Raw genomic sequence first — 18,645 nt, forward strand, 5'->3', positions numbered from 1 at the left:
AAGGAGGTGCTTGTGTTAGCAGATAGAAGCACATGGTGTAAACAATTAGTTGGAATAAAGCATCATCCATACTGAGTATGCAGTGATCTTGTCCCCTCAGCAGGGTTGGGCTGAGTGATCCATGTGGGTGGCCTGATGAAGTTGCCAGTAGCAGTAACACAGGACCCTCTCCTGGCTTGAGCTTCAAACAGTTCAGTTTAGGTGATACATGTGTATATTAGCTGGGATGTGAAGTGAGGTCTCATATGATCGAGTCCAGTGATCCCTTTGCTACGACATCTTTCCTCCAGTAAAATTCAAAGTCTCATAAACACTTCTAGTCTTAGTTATTTTACATGATGGCTAGAGAGGTGGTTTGTGCAGAGGGCTGTCATTTCAAGTGTCCACCTGCATTCTTCAGAAAGGAAAGATAAAGGAGAAGATTGAGGCCCTGAGCACCTGTTCATTTCTGTGCACAGTGAAAACTGAGTCTGACATCTTACAAGTTTGAAGACCTTTGCTATCATTATTCACAGGGATACTAGATGTAGAAAAGAAAATCTCTGGAAGTGTAATCATTAAACTGGCTGGATCCCTATAGAAGTTGGGAAAGGCAGCTCTAGATGGTTAGTTTGAGTTGATGTTACAGAAGCATCTTTTAACTGGCCAGTTAAGTGATGTGCATCCAACATGCGTCAGCTGTCATGGGCAGCTTCCTTATAAAGCAGTTATAAAATCTGTGAATAGCTGGTGTTACCTATAATTACATCCCAGACAAAAGGAACAACCTGAGAAATGCATTTGTCTGATGATGTTATGAAACCAGGATTGAAACTCACAACAGAGACAGTAATTAGTATGGGTATTGTTCCAGGTAATTTCAGATAGTATTCTCACCATGCAGTGAAACGTGATGCTATAAGCTGCAACCTGAAGGAGAATAGCCTGTGCAACATATAATGCTTTTCAAAATGATGTTCCATTTCAATCATATCTCTATTAAGTGGAAAAAAAAATCCTCAGCCTGCTAGAGCTGCTGAGAGATCAGTTCCCTTCTTTCTCATTTCTGAGGCAGCATTGTGCCTCCTCAAATCTGAAAGTCAAACCCCTGCCTCTGCTCTCAAAGTATTCAAGTCACTCTCGTGAATTAGGCTTGCTGAAAGTAGTGAAGCAATGAGATGCTTCTCTGTAACTATTCTTTTTAGTATTTGTCTAAAAGTATGATACTTAAGTAAAAGCCAACTTGAAGGAAATGAGGACAACAACAACAAAAAAAAAAAACAAAAAGAGGAAAAGGAACAAACCTTAAAGAAATATGTCCAGAAGAAAAGCACTAGGCAAGAACCTGATATTTCATAGAATCATAGAATGGTAGGGATTGGAAGGGACCTTTAGAGATCATCTAGTCCAACCGCCCTGCAGAAGCAGGTTCACCTAGATCAGGTCATATAGGAACATGTCCAGGTGGGTCTTGAAGCCCTCCAAGGAAGGAGACTCCACAACCCCTCTGGGCAGCCTGTGCCAGGGCTCCCTCACCTGAACAGTGAAATAGTTTTTTCTTATGTTTAAGTGGAACTTTTTGTGTTGCAGCTTCATCCCATTACCCCTTGTCCTGTTACTAGCTACTCTAGAAAAAAGGGATGTCCCAACCTCCTGACACCCACCCTTTAGATATTTATAAATGTTAATCTGATCATCCTGCAGTCTCCTCTTCTCCAGACTAAACAGCCCCAGTTCCTGCAGCCTTTCCTCGTATGAAAGATGTTCCATTCCCCTGATCATCTTGGTGGCCCTGCACTGGACTCTCTCCAGCAGTTCCGTGTCCCTCTTGAGCTGAGGAGCCCAGAACTGGACACAGGACTCCAGATGAGGCCTCACCTGGGCAGAGTAGAGAGGGAGAAGAACCTCCCTCGACCTGCTGGCCACACTCTGCTTGATGCATCCCAGGATGCCATTGGCTTTCTTGGCCGCGAGGGCACATTGCTGGCTCATCTTTAGCTTATTATCAATCAGGACTCCCAGGTCTCTCTCTGCAGATCTGCTCTTCAGCAGTTCGACCCCCAGCCTGTACTGGTGTATGGGGTTGTTCCTTCCCAGATGCAGGACTCTGCACTTGTCCTTGTTGAACCTCATGAGGTTCCTCTCTGCCCAACTCTCAAGCCGGTTGAGATCCCACTGAATGGCAGCACAGCCTTCTGGGGAATCAGCCAGTCCTCCCAGTTTGGTGTCATCAGTGAACTTGCTGAGGGTGCACTCTGTCCCCTCATCCAGGTTGTTGATGAAGACATTGAACAAGACCGGCCCCAGAACCAATCCCTGTGGAACTCCACTGGCCACAGGCCTCCAACTCGACTCTGTGCCACTGATCAGCATCCTCTGGGCTCTGTCATTCAGCCAGCTCTTGATCCACCTCACTGTCCACTCATATTTGCCTGGCCTCTGCCACTGATTCATTGCAGTGTTTTCTGCCAGTCATTTATTGTGCATTAACATGCTTATTGACAGAGGAAAAACAGTATTTATTTCCTTTCACAGAGTTGTCCGGAGTCTTACTAACCACCACTTGTGCAAATCTTTGGATGAAAGGAATCATAAGGGTTCTAAGCTCTTAATATATATTACTTATTGTACTTTGAAACAAATGTCATCACCCTAGGTAGGAATTAACATTCCATAGCCCATAGGGTGGATACCTTTTCATACACATATATATAAAAGTCAAGTGACCTGCCTCCGAGGAAGGCCGACTGAAGACTGGTGAGTCTGAATTCACTCATAGAATATTTATTTAGAGCCAGAAGCCTTGATTTTGTTTTGATTTAGCCTTTTGTCAATATTGTGATTGCTACGCTGTTTCTACCTAAGGTCTTTGATGATTTTTGTTACGGGAGGGGATAAAAAAAAGCTGATCACTTAAAACGTCATGATGTGGTGACTTCCTGCATGTGGAAACAGCTACAGCCTGTAGTTTTTGATGGGGTCTCATATGGATTTGCCATTGAACTCATAGCTATTGGATCAGGGTATGTTGACCTGGGCTTGCAAATACTCCATGTCAGTGTTAGAGCCCAAATGGAGGTACTGTGTGTACCCAGCTCTGGCTATGGGCATTTGCTGTCATGAATAAGCTACTCGGGACAATGAGTGGCTTTCCAATGACACCGGTGGACTGTTTGTGTTTCTGCATCCATGCAGTCTGGTTTGCAGTAGAAATGCAGGCTAGAGGAAAGGTCACACATTATTAAAATCAATAAGGCATTTGCAAGTTTTAATAGTGTTGTGTGACAACTGCCTAAAAGGCTCCGGGCATATTCTGTATTTGAAGCCCTCCTGGGAAAAAAAAACCCCACATCATTTGCAAGCCATAAAACTGCTCAGTTTAAATGCATTCACCAGCAAGACAGGTCCAGTCAATGTTTTTTTGTTGTTGATAGGTATTAGCTGATGCCATTTTTAAATTTTATTACCCAGCACAACAGATGCATTTATTACTGAAGTGACTATCTGCCATTATCGCACACAGAAATTAACACAGAAATACCAGATAAATTGTGGAGTTGCATTGAATGGTCTTAGCACAGACTTAAGAGTCATATTGCTTGATTTTTTAGAATGTGTTTTCCCAAAGCCAAGCCAAAATCCCATTGCCTTTTGAACAGAGGATATGTGCACTCTGTAGCACAATAGATTTCAAACATCTACATATTTAAAGCTAAGATGCTATATTGTCTCATCTTAAAGACATGCTGTGAGTGTTCAGAGGGGCCATGTGAGTGAGCAATGTGAAGTAACGGAGGCTAAAAAAAGCCTTCTTGGCCCAGATTGCCATTGGGGACCTCCCTGCTCTGGACCTCCCCAGGCCTGGGCCATTCCCCCTCGATGTGATGGTGGAGGAGACATTCAGCCACAGGAGAAACCTGTAACCCCTAAATGAGGAGGAAATAAAGAGCAGATAAGACTCCCATCACTTGTTTTTCCTCCCACTACAACCCTAAAGCTGATGGCTGCAACCCGTGCAGGGGGTGAGCGTACTGCAGAGAGGATGCCTCTGCTCCCCAACTCCTTTTCAACTAGTTCCATGTCTGTCTTAGTGCCTTGGAGTGGGAGGTTTTGTCACTCAAACTTTGCTACAGAGCTGTTGAAAAACAGAGCCAATTTCTTCACATTTTGCAAACTACTCTGTTTCCAGGTCTCGTGGGGCAGCTTGAGGAGAGCCGTCACCATGATCCCTGCACTGCTCTTGCTGGGCCTTACAGCCCTTGTCGGTGAGCTGGGATTTGGGTTTGGGTTGCTTGTCAAAAGCAGACTGGGAAGCGTTTGTAGAGGGACTGTGGAAAGGAGGTGTGCAGTCAGGCCTGAGCTGCAGAGATGTACAACTCTCTGCAGAACTCTGTAAAACCCTGTGTGGCCGAAGGTGCCCGGCTGCTGTATGAGGCTGCCTGCTGCCCATGTGTGTCCTTTAAACCATCATTTCTGGAGTATGGGACCTACACTAAAAGAGAGCCACAGACGTATCTCCTCTTGATTTTCCCACATAACCTTGTGGGATCTCTCTGCCCACTCAGAAATGGTCTCGCAAACATGGCAAGCTGTTTGATGGAAGCTATTCATTCCTCAGTTACTGAGGAAGCAGAGTGATTTGCCCAGGCTGAGGTACCTACTCTCCTGAATTAGTTGCTCACCAATTTACAGAGTGACACAGGAGACTTTTCCAGTCGGGGTGCTCAGGTATCTCCAGCCATCATTCAAGGGGTCCCAGACGTTGGAGGGCATTTGAACAGGAAGAGCCATCTGAAAATAAACGCTGGGGCTGTGGTTCCCCTCTCCCACACCAGCCCTTAGACTTAATGGGTGGAGCAGACACCCGTTCATCTAAATTGTCATTAGATTAATTCACTTCAACCTACTCAGATAGAAAAGAACAAATTTCTGTTCTCCAGCTTTGTTTGCTAACATTACTGATAGAAAGAAGAGGCAACCATACAAACATGGGCAACACAAGGTGATGTGGATTATGGGTCTGGATGAATCCCTCATGCTTGACTTGTATGCCCCTGCAGCACGCTGTACAATATTGCTCTGAAATCTTACATGTTCAAACACTTTCATTTACTTTTTCAGCTCCATCCATGAGTTACAGTTGCTATGGTGACATAAGTGCTCTTCAAGCCCCCACGATCTCCTGTACGCCTGTAAGAGCCCCAGACTGTGGTAGGTATCATTCATTGCTTGATTTGTCAACTCATTTGTACCTGACAGACAGGTATTTAATTAAATTAAATATAGTGCAGTTATTCAATTAGCCAAAAGGGAGAAAGCAACTTCTCTCCCAAAATGGCAAGAGCTGTGAAGCCACCAGACCAAGTGGGAAGTGGGAGGACGAGCTTCAGGGCCCATAGTCAGGATGCTCAGCTTATAAGCAAAGGGAAATGGTGCAACTCTTTTAGGTTAAAACAGAATCTTCATCAGCCAGGATTTAGCATCAGCATCTTCACAAAGCTCAGAAAGTATCTGCTTAAAGATGCATAGAGCCAGGTCCTGAGTGTGTGCATGTTGGCTGAGCTGGCTGTTGGCAAACTGTCAGAGACACAGTTTGCTGGCAAAAGGTCCCAGGTGTGTAACCATCCTGCCTCAGGACGACTCAGCTTTGGAGACTCCTTCCCATTTCCCTCTTTCTCACACCATGTCACTGCACAGCTAACTACATCAGGTTCATACTACCAAGACCTCCAGGGACTTTGCCACGTACCTCAGATGTAGGCCTCTCCAGGGCAGACATCTGGCTATGGGTGTCCAAGAATGGATCTGAACCTATGCTTATTTCCAAAGTGTTCCAAATTACTCTTAAAAAGACTCCACCTTTCTATACACAGGCTCACAACGTAGCTGTTACTGTAGTTTGGCTGGTCAGTAGTAACACATCTCTCAATGTTTTCCAATGCAATTTGAAATTTCACTTTTCCAACTCCTGACATCCGTTTTCAGCAGTACGATGGCAGAAGAGGATCATAAACCACAGGGTCTCACCTCCTGAGAAGTTGTCCTCTTACCCTCATCATCCTGGGGGACTGGCACAGCAGCTCTCCAGCTGCATCCAGAGCTGATAGAGCTGTGCTTGTTCCTTAAGTGCCGTTGCCCAAATCGGTGTAGCTGTGTTTTCTTCAAAACTCAAGTTACCCTTTTAATACACTCATCCAAGGGGAAGGTAGGGGCTTTGGACAGGAGGGTGTGTAAGTCTGCCTTTTCCTACACTGCAGGACTTGCCACGGTGCGGAGGATTGCTGAGACAGACATCGTACGCCTGAGGAAATACGAGGTTCCGATTAAGAGAGTAGCCCGAAACTTGTGCCTGGAGCCGGCGCTCATCGCTGCCATCATCTCGCAGGAGAGCCGTGTTGGCCTGCTCCTGGACAACGGCTGGGACCGTGGACACCACAAGTATGGCTTGATGCAGGTACAGTGTGATGATAAGTGTGAGAATAGTCACGTGGTGTCCATCCCAGGGCCTTATCTTAACAAATGACTGTTCTGTGTCTGACACGGTGTTTAAATGTGTTTCCTCTGCATTGGTTGCTTCAACGAGTCACAGCCTAGGAGTACAAATAAGAAGGGGGAGCTACAGTGCAGTTGTGCTCAGAGGGAAACTCATTTTTTCTGCTTGACTTTTCTAGCTTGGCAGGCTGCAACACCCTTACGGAGTGTGGGATAGTGAAGAACACATAAATCAATGCTCAACTATCCTGGTTCTCTCAATTAATGAAGTCCGGGCAAGACATCCCACCTGGAGCTGGGACCAGCAGCTGAGAGGTACATGACGGGCTCTATACTAGAAAGGGACATGCTGAGTGACGGAAGTGCTGGGTAGTTGTTGGTGGTATTTTTAGGAGAGAGAAAAACACTAGTCTAGCAGATTTTACAGCATGTCTTACAAGAAAAATACATGTCTCACAGAAAAAAATAATCCAACAACCCAGAGTTTTCTAATTTAAAGGAAGCAATCTTAAACCAGCAGATTGGCAAGAGATCTCAGATGTAGCCTCCCAGGTCAAAGCACTGTCCTCAGGGCCTCCACATCTCTACCTATAGAAGCGAGACTGTGGTGGGATGCCAGCAGGGAAGGTGGGAAGCAACCAGTCTGGCCTAGACACAGTGGCATGGAGGTACCTCGTGCAGAACTGGACAAAGGAGTCAGACACGGCCTCAGCAGGTTGGCCCCTGACTTTAGTGATAAATACCCACAGAGAGCCACTCCATTGAGCAGCTGGGCCACCACAGGTGAATAACCTGACCCAAGAGCTCTCTGAAAAATGCATTATGCTCACTGAAGGTGAACAAGTCACAACTTATCCTCTTATTTGTTCATCCTATGAGTGAAATGGCTGTCAGATGAATAAATAAGGTAGAAATCAACCAAATAAAAGCCACTGGGAAGAGCAGAAATTGAGGCTCCACAACACAATAGGCTTATTGTGTCAGGCTGTTCTGTCAAGGAAGCTTGGCATCCGGGTTTGCTTGTAGTCCATGTTACCTGCATGTCGGTTTGTTCACTCTATGCTATATCTAACTCTCCATCCTTGCTCTGCCACTGCCTGTTTAGATTACATCCTTTTCCAAAACACGGCACTCACTTCCCACTTGCATTTGTCCTAGGTTTCTTCACTACAGGAAAAGGATTTTGCAAAATCATAGAATCATAGAATCCAAGAATCATAGAATGGTAGGGTTGGAAGAGACCTTTAGAGATCATCTAGTCCAAACCCCCTACAGAAGCAGGACCGCCTAGATCGGGTCACACAGGAATGTGTCCAGGCAGGTTTTGAAGATCTGCAAGGAAGGAGACTCCACACCCTCCCTGGGCAGTCTGTGCCAGAACTCCCTCACTCTCATAGTGAAATAGATTTTTCTTTAGGTTTTTCTTACGTTTAAACGGAACTTTTTGTGTTCCAGCTTTAGCCCATTACCCTATTGCTAGATACAACAGAAAAAAGGGATGCCCCAACCTTGTGACACTCACCATTTAGATATTTGTAAATATTAATGAGATCCACCCTCAGCCTCCTCTTCTCCACACTAAACAGCCTCAGTTCCCTCAGCCTTTCCTCATAAGGAAGATGTTCCAGTCCCCTGATCATCTTGGTGGCTCAATCAATCACTTTTCAACAGTAATACAAAATTAGCAATTTCCCGAGGAGCTGTGTAGGTTAGGTGAAATGCACAGCCCTCTTGGCTAGGAATTTTTACTTTAGAATCTCTGTTTCTTACTTTATGAGCCTGTAACAAGTCATTCTCAATTCTTTCCAGGGGGAATCTGCACCTACCGGGCAAAAATGGGCAACTTCCAGGTCTACGAGGATGATCCATGCGAGGGAGACAATTACTACGTCAACAGTGTGATTAGGAGAGCCCAGTACTTTAAGAGATATGGGTTCTAGCTCATGAACCCCCTCCACCACCAAGCCTCTCCTCTATATAGACTAGCCCAGTAGTGATTGTAGTACCCAGAGCAGTTCCTCAGGTCCCCTGGCTGGACCAATGCTGATGGCAATGATAATGGCACCTTGCACATTCCAGCAAACCCCAGCTCCCCACTTGCTGGCAGATGAGCTGAGCGCTGCTTCCACAGAACCCACAGGGAGGAGATACCACAAGTCTGGGGCCTTTGAAAGGCAGCTGGGGACAGATCGGTCATGTTTGTCTGTCAGGTGAGGAAGGTGCCTCTTCCCATTCGAAGCTGAACCTCAGGCTGTTCATGCATTCCCCAGGCATGAGCATGTGAGCAGCTCTCCCCGGGCAACAGTTGTGCTCTTCACATCTCCTCCATCCATATTCTTCCTTCTCCCTGGCCAATGGGAGGATGTAGCCCACAAGTTAAATTCTTCCTTCTCCTTGATTGTGTCGGCTATGGGACAACAGAGACTTCTTGCCAAGCCTTTGGTCTCTGCACTAGCTGTGTATTCCTGTGGCCAGCCTTGTCGGGGACAATGCTAAACGTGGTTCTGCTAGTCTCCCAAGCCCTGGAGCCCACAGCTGTGATGGGGATGGAAACCTCTTTAGGGTGAAAAGCACTTACACAGGGGAAATTCTTTATATGGGAGGTGCTGCAAGTGCCATAGCAGGCACACAAAACACCTTTCTGTTAGAGTGGCCCTCTGATAAGGAAGGAGCCCCACACACACTCATCCCATGAGTTGTATTACAACAATAGTATTGGAAAAACAAACCAACCAAATCCCACAACTTTTCCTGCTTTAGCTTTGGCACCTTTATGCTGGATTTCCTCCAAGTTTGAAAGTGTTTCAGCACCTGTTCTTCTGCCAGGAATCCTAGATTCTAACAAGGACTGAATTAGCTCTGTGTTTATACACCTTTTGAAAGTGCTTTTCAGTGTGGATGGGTCTGCATGCAAATTTAGGTTTAGTGGGTAAAGGAGAGAAAATAAAGATAAACGTTGAATCCCAATTTTTGGGGTTTTTTATTGTTTACATTTCATGGGGCCCGGTGGGCAGCAACCTGAAGCTTGAGTAAATAAGCCAATTCAGTACTCTTGGTATGGGTCTAAAACTCAATTTGAGAACAGGGAGAGGAAAACAGTGCTACAGACTGGGGTAGGTGAGAAGAGCTGGGCTGTGAGGAAGGAATGAGGCAGCCCAAGCTCAGCCACCTTCCTTAAACCTGTGGACAGAGGAATAAGGATGGTCACATTTACACTTTTGAATATGAATATTGGAGGCATCAGGGCACCTTTCTGATGCCTGAAACCATTGCCAATGCAGAAGGGATGTCCCTGATGGTCCCTGGCTGCACAGGACTGTGCTGAGTATGTACCTGGTCTGCCAGGCAGGGCCAATGCAGGCAGCGTGAGAGCTGCTTTGGAGACAGCTTTTGCAAGCAGAGCAATTTTAATCCTGTGCTCCTCATCTTGCCAGCCACTAGTCTGCTTACTGTTGCAGCAAGGACTGAGAGCAACATATTTGCAAGCACACTCATTTCATGGTCCCTGGAGACCAAAGGGAGCTCTAGGATGTCTCCAACATTAATGACTTCTTTTTAAGATTACAGAAAACTACTTAGTGTTGAGCAACTGAGGGTATTAAAGTCAATACTATTTAGTCTTTAGTGAATTCGCAGCAATATTAAGATAACTTTAGTAAAATCATTACTTTGCAATACAAAATTATGAAACATATCACATGATTTGATCCCTTCTACTTGAAATAGCTCATGTAAAATTCATAGGTTGAAGTTTTTGGTGCATTGTGTTGCACAAACCTCTTACATAGCCTCTCACGTGAAATCTAGGAATGTATTTTTGGTAGATAAGCATGTCAAATGGGGCAGAGAAACTCACTGCTGCCTACATGCATAAAGTTGTTTTTTTAGTTTGGAGAGTGAACAAGAGTGGAGTTTTCTTTGGTTCTGTCCAGGTTACCTTTAATTGTTGCAGGCAAACTCCCTATTGCCATCCATGCAAATTCATGAGTTCCTCAGAGATCAATTTCCACATGCATTACCTATGAAGCTGCTGCTTCATGTTATTGTAGCAATACCCCACGCCCTGCAGACCCACCTGCTGGCATTGCCACAAAGGAGTACTTATTTTTTTAAGTCTATTTAAACACCCTGATTATGGGAAGTCCATATTTTATTGCAAATGTCATTCTAGGATATCAGCACTTTGTAGTGAACAAGGAAAATGCCTGAACTACAAATGCTTGATAAATTGGCAGGAAGGAGTGAATAGTTCAGGAAACCTTAACATTAGCATACTGCCTTCAGATTCAAGCAAAAGCTTACCTCATAAACAGTGAGCTCAGATTGCTTTTCCCCTCCAATCTTTTGCTGGTCACCCATGCCCATGTTACTGGAAGTTATTTAGCTGATGTACAGAGGGTTGCTGCAGCCACACTTCACCCTTTTGACCCAGGACCCATTAAAGAAAAACAGGCAGCTTGCAAAGCAAGCAGTACCACAGGTGTATTGAGTCTGTCTGAGATGGAGTTCATTTTCCCCACAGCAGTCCTCAGAGTGCTGTGCTGTGTATCAGTAGCTGGAAAGGTGTTGATAACACACCAGTGTTTGGCTCCTGCTGAGCAGCGCTCACACAGCATCAAGGCTGTCCTCCAACGTTCCCCCTTCACCAGTAGGCTGGGGGTGGGCAAGTTCTGGGGAGAGGACATGACCAGGAGAGCTGGCCAAAACTGACCAAAGGAATATCCCAGATAATATGGTGTCTGCTCAGCAATAAAAGCTAAGATAAAGGTGGAAGTAAGGGGCAGCCCACTTCCCAGGAAGTGGCTGGACATGACCTGCTGATGTGAAGTAGAAAATAAATCTTTTGTTTTCTTTTGTTTCTCCACGTGGCCTTCACTTTTGCTTGATTAAACTGTCTTTATCTTGACTGACGAGGTTTTTTCCCCGTATTATTTCCTTTCCACCTGTGTCCTGCTGAAGAGGTGAATGATAGAGTGGCTTGGTGGCCACCTGGCATCCAGCCAAGGTCAACCCACCACAACAGGTAAAGAAAGAGAGAAGACAAATCAGAGGGGAAACAAAGAACTGGGGAATTACACACCAGGAGATATGGCTGCAACATTGAGGAAGATGCTAAAGGACTGAATTGCTTTGCAGGCAAAGGGGATGATGAAGCAGCAAGAAATAGCCAAGAGGGCTCTGGTAGCCTGGCTTGGCAGGAAAAAAAACGCCCGAGACCAACCAAAGTCCTTATCAGGTAAGTGGCCAAGAGAAAAGCCATGGTTGTACTACATCATGAGCTTGATAAGGCTTTTGGCAGCCATCTGAAGTGCCCTCATACCTGAAGGGTCTTAAGTTAAGTACAAAAAGCACTGGCTATCAGCAGCTTGTGGTCTGACTGGTGAGATATTTCAAGTGGAGACACACAAGTCTGTCCTACACCGGTTTCTTTCAAATTTGTGATTCGAAAATGAATGGTGGACAAGAGCTATCAAACGGTGAGCAATGCTGAGAGGAAACACAAGCACTTCCACTGAGGGTTAAAAACTATGAAAACCAGTTAGGAACCAAAGGACTGAAATAAAGTAAGCACAGGTGCAAAACACTTGAGAAGCTCGAGGAGGGGTGTGAGCAGGAGTGGAGCGGGCAGGCGACCTTCCTGTGGAAAGGGCTACGGTGTCTAGTAGGAACCAAACAAGTCAATGACAGGGGAGGAAGAGAAAACAAATGGAGGAGGTAAAATCTCATTTGGGGATTTATCTTTATCACAGCACTGTGTATGAAGCATTTGTGGTAATTCTCCTCTCAGCTGTTCAGCTCACAGCATTGGTGAAGCTCGGCTACAGTGTTTGCGTCTGTCACACCAACAAAAATGTTCTCAGAAGGATCACAACTCAAACAGAAGGTACAGTCAATAGGGAATAAGGCATTAGGTTTTCTTCTTTTCCAGAAAGGAGAAAGAAAACACACAGTTACGATTTTCCACCATGAAAAACAAATGGAAGGCAATGACCCATGTCCTTCCCTTCAAGGGAAGTAGGCAAGTAGTGTTGAGTTTGGCAGCAGGTTTGTGTTGGAAACTTCAAAAACTTTCAGAGTAACGAAGGTATGCAGCATTCACAGGGCATTTTAAAGAACAAACAAGACCAACCTGTGAAAGTATTTGTATGCCATACTGCTGTAGAGCGATAATGCGGCAGGTGTCATTTAAGGACCTTTCCAGTCTAACACGTCTGCATCAGAATCAGCAGTCAGCAAATGGAAAAGACAATACATTACAGATAAGAACAAAAATCTTCTCTGTTAGGATCCTGCGCTTTGGTTTTACAACTGACCTTGATATTGGAATATGTGTTTAAATGTGCTTCTTACAGTAAACAGCAAATGTGAGCTGGCAAGCTGTCTCTCTCATTGACTTGTCAAGCTGCAAGCAGTATGGGCCTATCCCTTCACAGCTCAGGCAGGGATCAATCTAGAGTTTGTGGCTGCAGTGACTGGCTTTCATAGACACCAGGCAGAGGAAGCAATCAGACAAACTGTTTTGGCAGTAACTGAAGCAGCAGGAAACCGCTGACAAAAATGAGTCACCCAAAGGCCACGGCCACCATTGTCATGGTTTGAGTGCCACTGGCAACTAAATACTACATGAACGCCCACTCACTCCTGCCCCCTCAGTGGACTGGGGAGGAAAACTGGATGAAAAAGCTAAAAACTTGTGGGTTGAGATAAGGACAGTTTAATAGGGCAACACAAGCAAAGAAGAAAGAATAATAATACTACCAATAAAAGAATATATAAAGCAAGTGATGAACAATGCAATTGCTCACTACCTGGAACCCTACAATCATTCCCTTCCTGAGCCTTGATCTCTTCTCTTTCTGGTGAGCTCCACCAGCTATATACTGAGCATGACTATTATATGGTATGGAATAACCCCTTGGGTAGTTTGGGTCAACTGGCTGCACCCCCTTCCAGCTTCTTGTGAAAGTTAATTATCTCCCAGATGAACTCAGGACATTATCCACCCCTTATTCTATACCATCTATGTCATGCTCAGATTCTACATTTTCCAGCTATCTATCCTGTCTTTGAGACACACACACACACACACACACACACACACACACACACATACATCATCCCCTTAGTTTACAAACCATCCAATGTGTCCACTGAGTTTACTTAATCCATGATTTTGAGTCTCCATCTGTTGTAACAGCCTTTCAGGCCAGGAGAGATGGTATATGGTGTTGCATTGTTGCATGCAACATCCGGAGCTCACAGGTGGTATATTTGGTATGGTCCCTGCCCACAGCTGAAGATGTCAGTCTTGACGAAATTGCTGGGCAACAACTGCTGAAGCAGGTTCAAGTTCCATTGCCTCTGTCTTCTGCTCAGTTTCACCAAAGTCCACCCTACAGTGATTTGTGGTTCTTATTTTAAAATCATCAATATGGTATACAGCAACTGTAGCAGTGATAGCATACAATTGCAGGGCTATTTAGCCATTAACATAATTTAATTCACTGACTATTCTCAGCTAAAATCAAGTCCCAAGGCAGGACTGGCCCAAACTGTCTTCCCTAACATATTCTTCATGTGCACTACAGGGATTTTAATCCCTTCTACAGTACATGGAAGTTTCAATTGGGCAGGGCCAGCTCAATTTCTAGATCCTCTGATGTTAGTTACCTAGGTAGCTTTTGCTGGATGTATATCCCAACATTTGAGGCTCCCAGCACTCATTATTTTCAGTGTAGTTTTTAGCAGTCTATTGTAGCTTTCCATTTTCCTGGAGACTGGTGCATGACAGGATACTCAATGTTATGGTCTTTGGTCCAGATCTCTATGAGGTTGTTTTGGAAATGAGTCCCATTGTATGACTCAAACCTTTCCAGGGCACTATGTTACCGTAAGACATGCTTTTCAAGGCCCAAGGTAGTGTTCTGGGTGGTGGCATGAGGCACAGGATATGTTTCCAGCCATCTAGCGGTTGCTTCCACCATTGTGAACATACTGTGCCTGCCTTTGGCAAGTTTGTGGGAGTGTAATGTAGTCAATCTGCCAGGCCTCCCTGTATTTACATGTCAGCCATCATCCTCCATACCATAGAGGCTTTAACTGTTTAGCTTGCTTGACTGCAGCACGTTTCACACTCATGGATAACCTCTTTGTGTGGAGCTGCTTTTGTTTGGTAACAAGGGGAGAGTATTGCAGTGGTGGCCCCCATAAGCATTTCCCAAACTTCCTCTGGATCTGAGATGGACTCACTTCTGGCCCTCTTGGGCCAACCTGGCACCTCTCCCATCACTACTTAAGAACAGAAATCTGCAGTGCTTGAAATGAGGTGTAGGAGTGGTACAAGATGGAGGCAACCACATGAACCCCACAGTCAGAGAAAGAGGAAGGAAGGAGGAGTGCCAGACTGGAGAGTCCTCTGCTACCCGTGACGAGAACACAGGCTGTGCCCCTGCAACCCATGGAGGGAACTGGCAGGGCTGAGAGCTCCATGTGAGTGTGCCCAGATGGGTGAGAGACTGTGTGAGGAGGTGGCCACAGTGCAGGCCGTGCTGGAGAGCCTGCGGGCCCCAGAGACACACACGAGAGGCAGAAAGGAGCTGCAGCCTTTGAGATGAACACACGTTGGAGCGGCTCGTGCAGGGCTGCCCGGCCTGTGAGGGACCCTGTGCTGGAGCAGGGAGGGCCGGCGAGGAGCCTGTCTGCCCTGAGGAGAGACAAACAGCAGGAGCCATTGGGAAAGGACTGACGGAACCCCCATTCCCTGCCCCTGAGCTGTTCAGGGGGTAAGGAGGTAAAGACACCGAGATCAGGGCTCTGAGCCCAGGAAGAGGGGAGGGATGGGGAGAAGGTGGTCTTAAAGGGTTGGTTGTGCTCTTCATCATTGTACCACTCTCTGTTGCTTTCTGTTTGTTATGGTTCTGGTTGATGATGGATTAAATTGGGTTTTTCTGTTTTCTTCCACAAGTTGAGCAGTCTCATCTGTTTTTTCCAGGACTGTAACTGTCAAGCATGTCCTCCCTGTCCTTGGGGATTTCCAAAGGCACTTGGTAACTTTTCTCTTCCTTCTCCTGCTGGGAAGGGGAGGAGTGAGCAAGCAGCTGCTTGTGATTCTTTGTTCCTGGCTGCGCAAAAATTGCAACACTTGTGCAATAATGTCCATGCTCAAATCCACCCCTCCCTCAGGAGCCTATTAGTATGTTGCATCTCTTCCCTGATGGCCTGAGCCATCATGGGCCCACTGAGCCATAAAGAACTCACCCTTACATTGCTGGTCCAAATCCACCTGAGCCACTTCAATCTTGGCAGCCTGATCCACCTCCTGGTTGTGCTGATGTTCTTCATTGGCCCACCTATTGGCTACGAGGTCATCTGCGTGACATATTTTCACAACCAGCTTCTCTACCCAGGCAGCAGCCATAATGAGGCAGTCCAAATGGGTTTGCCCCAGTATTATTCGTTGCTCTCCTTCCATTGCTGCAGCCAACCTCACAGGGCATTTGCCACCATCCACGAGTCAGTACAGAGATAGAGCACTGGCCATTTTCCTCAGTCAGCAGTGTCTAAAGCCAGATGGATTTCAATTCTCCACACTGGCTTGATTCACCTTCTCCTTCAGAAGTTTCTGAGACTTGTCATCTAGGACTCCACACAGCAGGCTTCCACCTCCAATGTTTTCCCACAGTGCAATTGGGCTCATCAGCGGACAGGACATATTGCTTCACATCTTACAGCAGTTTATTATACAGTGAGGCCTCTTCAGCACTTGTGACCTCCTCCCTTGGCCATATTGCAAAATCTTTGCCTTCTGCTCAGTCTGTGATCACCTCCGAAATTCCTGAGTGACTGGGGTTTTCTATTTGAGCCTGTTGTGTGATCAGTTCAACCCACTTACTCCACGTGGCATCAGCTGCATGGTGTATGAAGCATATCTTCCCTTTGAACACCTAGTCCAGCACTGGCATTGCAAACCTGCTGGGAAGAAAACTTATCTACACAAAGTTAGATAAGCAGAGATATCCTTTATTTGACATGGGACCATTCCCAAAGAATGTCCAACGAAGCATCAAAATTAGCAGATATTTATACACAATATTCTTTTGTTCTTTTTATGCAATGCATATAAAGCTCACTTATAGTTGTTCATTAAATTTGCCCTTTACCTTGATTGGTTAATTGTTACTTTTACACATTACATCATCTTATTGACTAGTCCCTTATTACACAAGTTATACATATTCATATATATTTAAAAATGACTTGGCCAGCTACCTGATTTAAGCTGTTGATTATTTGGTGTTCTGGACCAGAATGGTACTAGTTATCTGGCACTCTGGACCGGAATGTTATCTGTCACTCTGGATCAGAGCTATGGGTGTTCAGGATAGTGAACCTAACAGTTAATATAACAAACTCCTTTCTTCCTCTGAAGCAATCACTCCCAACATTGTTCTTGGATGTTTTATGGTTTTCAGGTGCATGAATCTAAACAATCTCCCTTGTTACTACTCTTATTCTCATTGTGCCCAATTTCTCATGCATGTTCTCTTAGGGAGTGGCTTAGGGAGAGGCTTAGTTTTGCTTAGTTATGCTAACTTACTTATAAATTTTACTTTAAAATAAATATTCAATAAAATCACTTCAATTTGCATACCTTCTATAACACTGGCAGTCTGGGTGGTAAGAGGAGCTGTGCTTCCATGTCATCCATTTCCAAGGCAGCTCAAACTCGCTGTGTTACAAATATCTCCATTTACAATTCAGATACAGTGGGACTTGTCTCCTCTGTATCCTCAACTTCAAAACCCAAGTGGTCAACCTTGGGTCTCCCTGGGTGCTTTCTGCCAGAGGCTCCAAGTACGGCCATTCTATTTTTTACATCTTATCCTGGCCACACTGGCCCAAGGGCTACTGCTTGAATAGTCTCACTATTCATGTCTTCAAAGTTTTGCCATTGCTCAGGGTCCCATTTAAAATTCTTCTTCCAGGTCACTTGATAGAGAGGGCTTACAATCAGACTGTAATCTGGAAAATACATTCTCTAGAAACTCACAACACCTAAGAAAGCCTGTGTTTCTTTTTTGCTAGTTGGTGGAGATACAGCTGTTATCTTGTTGATCACATACACTGAGATCTAACACCACCTATCTTGCCATTTTATTTGTAAAAACTGGATTTCATGTGCAAGTCCCTTTGGTTTATGACAAAACCAGCTTTCAGAAGGATTTGGACTATTTTATTCCCTTTCCTAAAAACCTCTTCTGCTGTGTTGCTCCATAGCATCCCCTACACCCTGCCGTTCATAACTATCCAGTCTCAGGACAGATCTCTGCGTAGTATTCTTAGGTAGCTCTTTAACCTTAAACAAAGACCTGAAACGGGTTCAGGAGACACAGCAACAGGAACATGATGGTTTGAACATCTTAATGATGTACTTTATAGAACAGAATTTCCCTTGAGCATCTTGCAAAACAGGATCTGGCAGTTAGAAGAAGGAACGAAGAGATAAGGAAGTATTTGCTCCATCAGCACAGGTGCAGGCTAAGCAAAACCATATGTTAGTTAATGCCTAGGCTACAGGGATGTTGTTTGAGTTAGCATGACCATTAATCAACAGCTTCATTGTGAGAACCTGTCTTCTTTGTACAAACAATGTATGTCTTGCTAAAGACTGTATCCTTGAAAAGGGACTAGAGACTGTCTAGTCTGATGAGGAACATCCCGCCTCAGAAGATGTCAAAGGCTGGATGATTGCCCAGTCAGCATGAAGTCAGCAAACTTCTGCAGTAACTGGGGGAAAGGTAAAAGCAGGAAGGGGAGCTGGTGACCACCAACTCAAGACCAAAAAGACTTGCTCCTGATGCCTGGAAGGAGCATGTATGCTAATTGACATGGCAAGTGAGGCTAATTTAAATATAATTAACCAATGGCAGTGTAGTGGTTTTGTCTGGGCCAGGTATTTTGGTAGCAGGGGGGGCTACAGAGGTGGCTTCTTTAAACAAAAAGAATTGCCAGAAGCTTCCCTTGTAGCTCACAGGGCCAGTCATTCTAAGCTGGACCCTGCACTTGACCCAAGCCTGGCCAATTAGTGATGGAAGTAGTGCCTCTGTGAATAACAAATTTGAGAAGGAGAAGTTGCTGCACAGTTGCAAAACTGCAGCAGCAACAGGGAATGAG

At 45.2% G+C, this 18,645-nt stretch overlaps 1 protein-coding gene across 1 annotated transcript; it reads left to right on the forward strand.

Moving 5' to 3' along the window:
* The first annotated feature begins 2,388 nt into the window (after positions 1 to 2,388).
* LOC104559759 (lysozyme g) lies at positions 2,389 to 11,329 on the forward strand. Its single transcript, XM_010204861.2, has 6 exons — positions 2,389 to 2,736; positions 4,169 to 4,244; positions 5,101 to 5,190; positions 6,237 to 6,433; positions 6,651 to 6,786; positions 8,281 to 11,329. Exons 2-6 carry the CDS (start codon positions 4,202 to 4,204, stop codon positions 8,409 to 8,411), a joined length of 597 nt encoding a protein of 198 aa, XP_010203163.1. The 5' UTR covers positions 2,389 to 2,736; positions 4,169 to 4,201; the 3' UTR covers positions 8,412 to 11,329.
* The last annotated feature ends 7,316 nt before the right edge of the window (positions 11,330 to 18,645 follow it).

The sequence above is a fragment of the Colius striatus genome, chromosome 1 (assembly GCF_028858725.1).
Source record: "Colius striatus isolate bColStr4 chromosome 1, bColStr4.1.hap1, whole genome shotgun sequence".
NCBI classification, from domain to species: Eukaryota; Metazoa; Chordata; class Aves; order Coliiformes; family Coliidae; genus Colius; species Colius striatus.

Coding starts and splice junctions, on each gene's coding strand:
- LOC104559759 (XM_010204861.2), top strand. CDS start 4,202: ATGATCCCTGCACTGCTCTTGCTGGGCCTTACAGCCCTTGTCG. Junction 4,245..5,100: donor GGGCCTTACAGCCCTTGTCG/GTGAGCTGGGAT, acceptor TTACTTTTTCAG/CTCCATCCATGAGTTACAGT. Junction 6,434..6,650: donor ACAAGTATGGCTTGATGCAG/GTACAGTGTGAT, acceptor TGACTTTTCTAG/CTTGGCAGGCTGCAACACCC.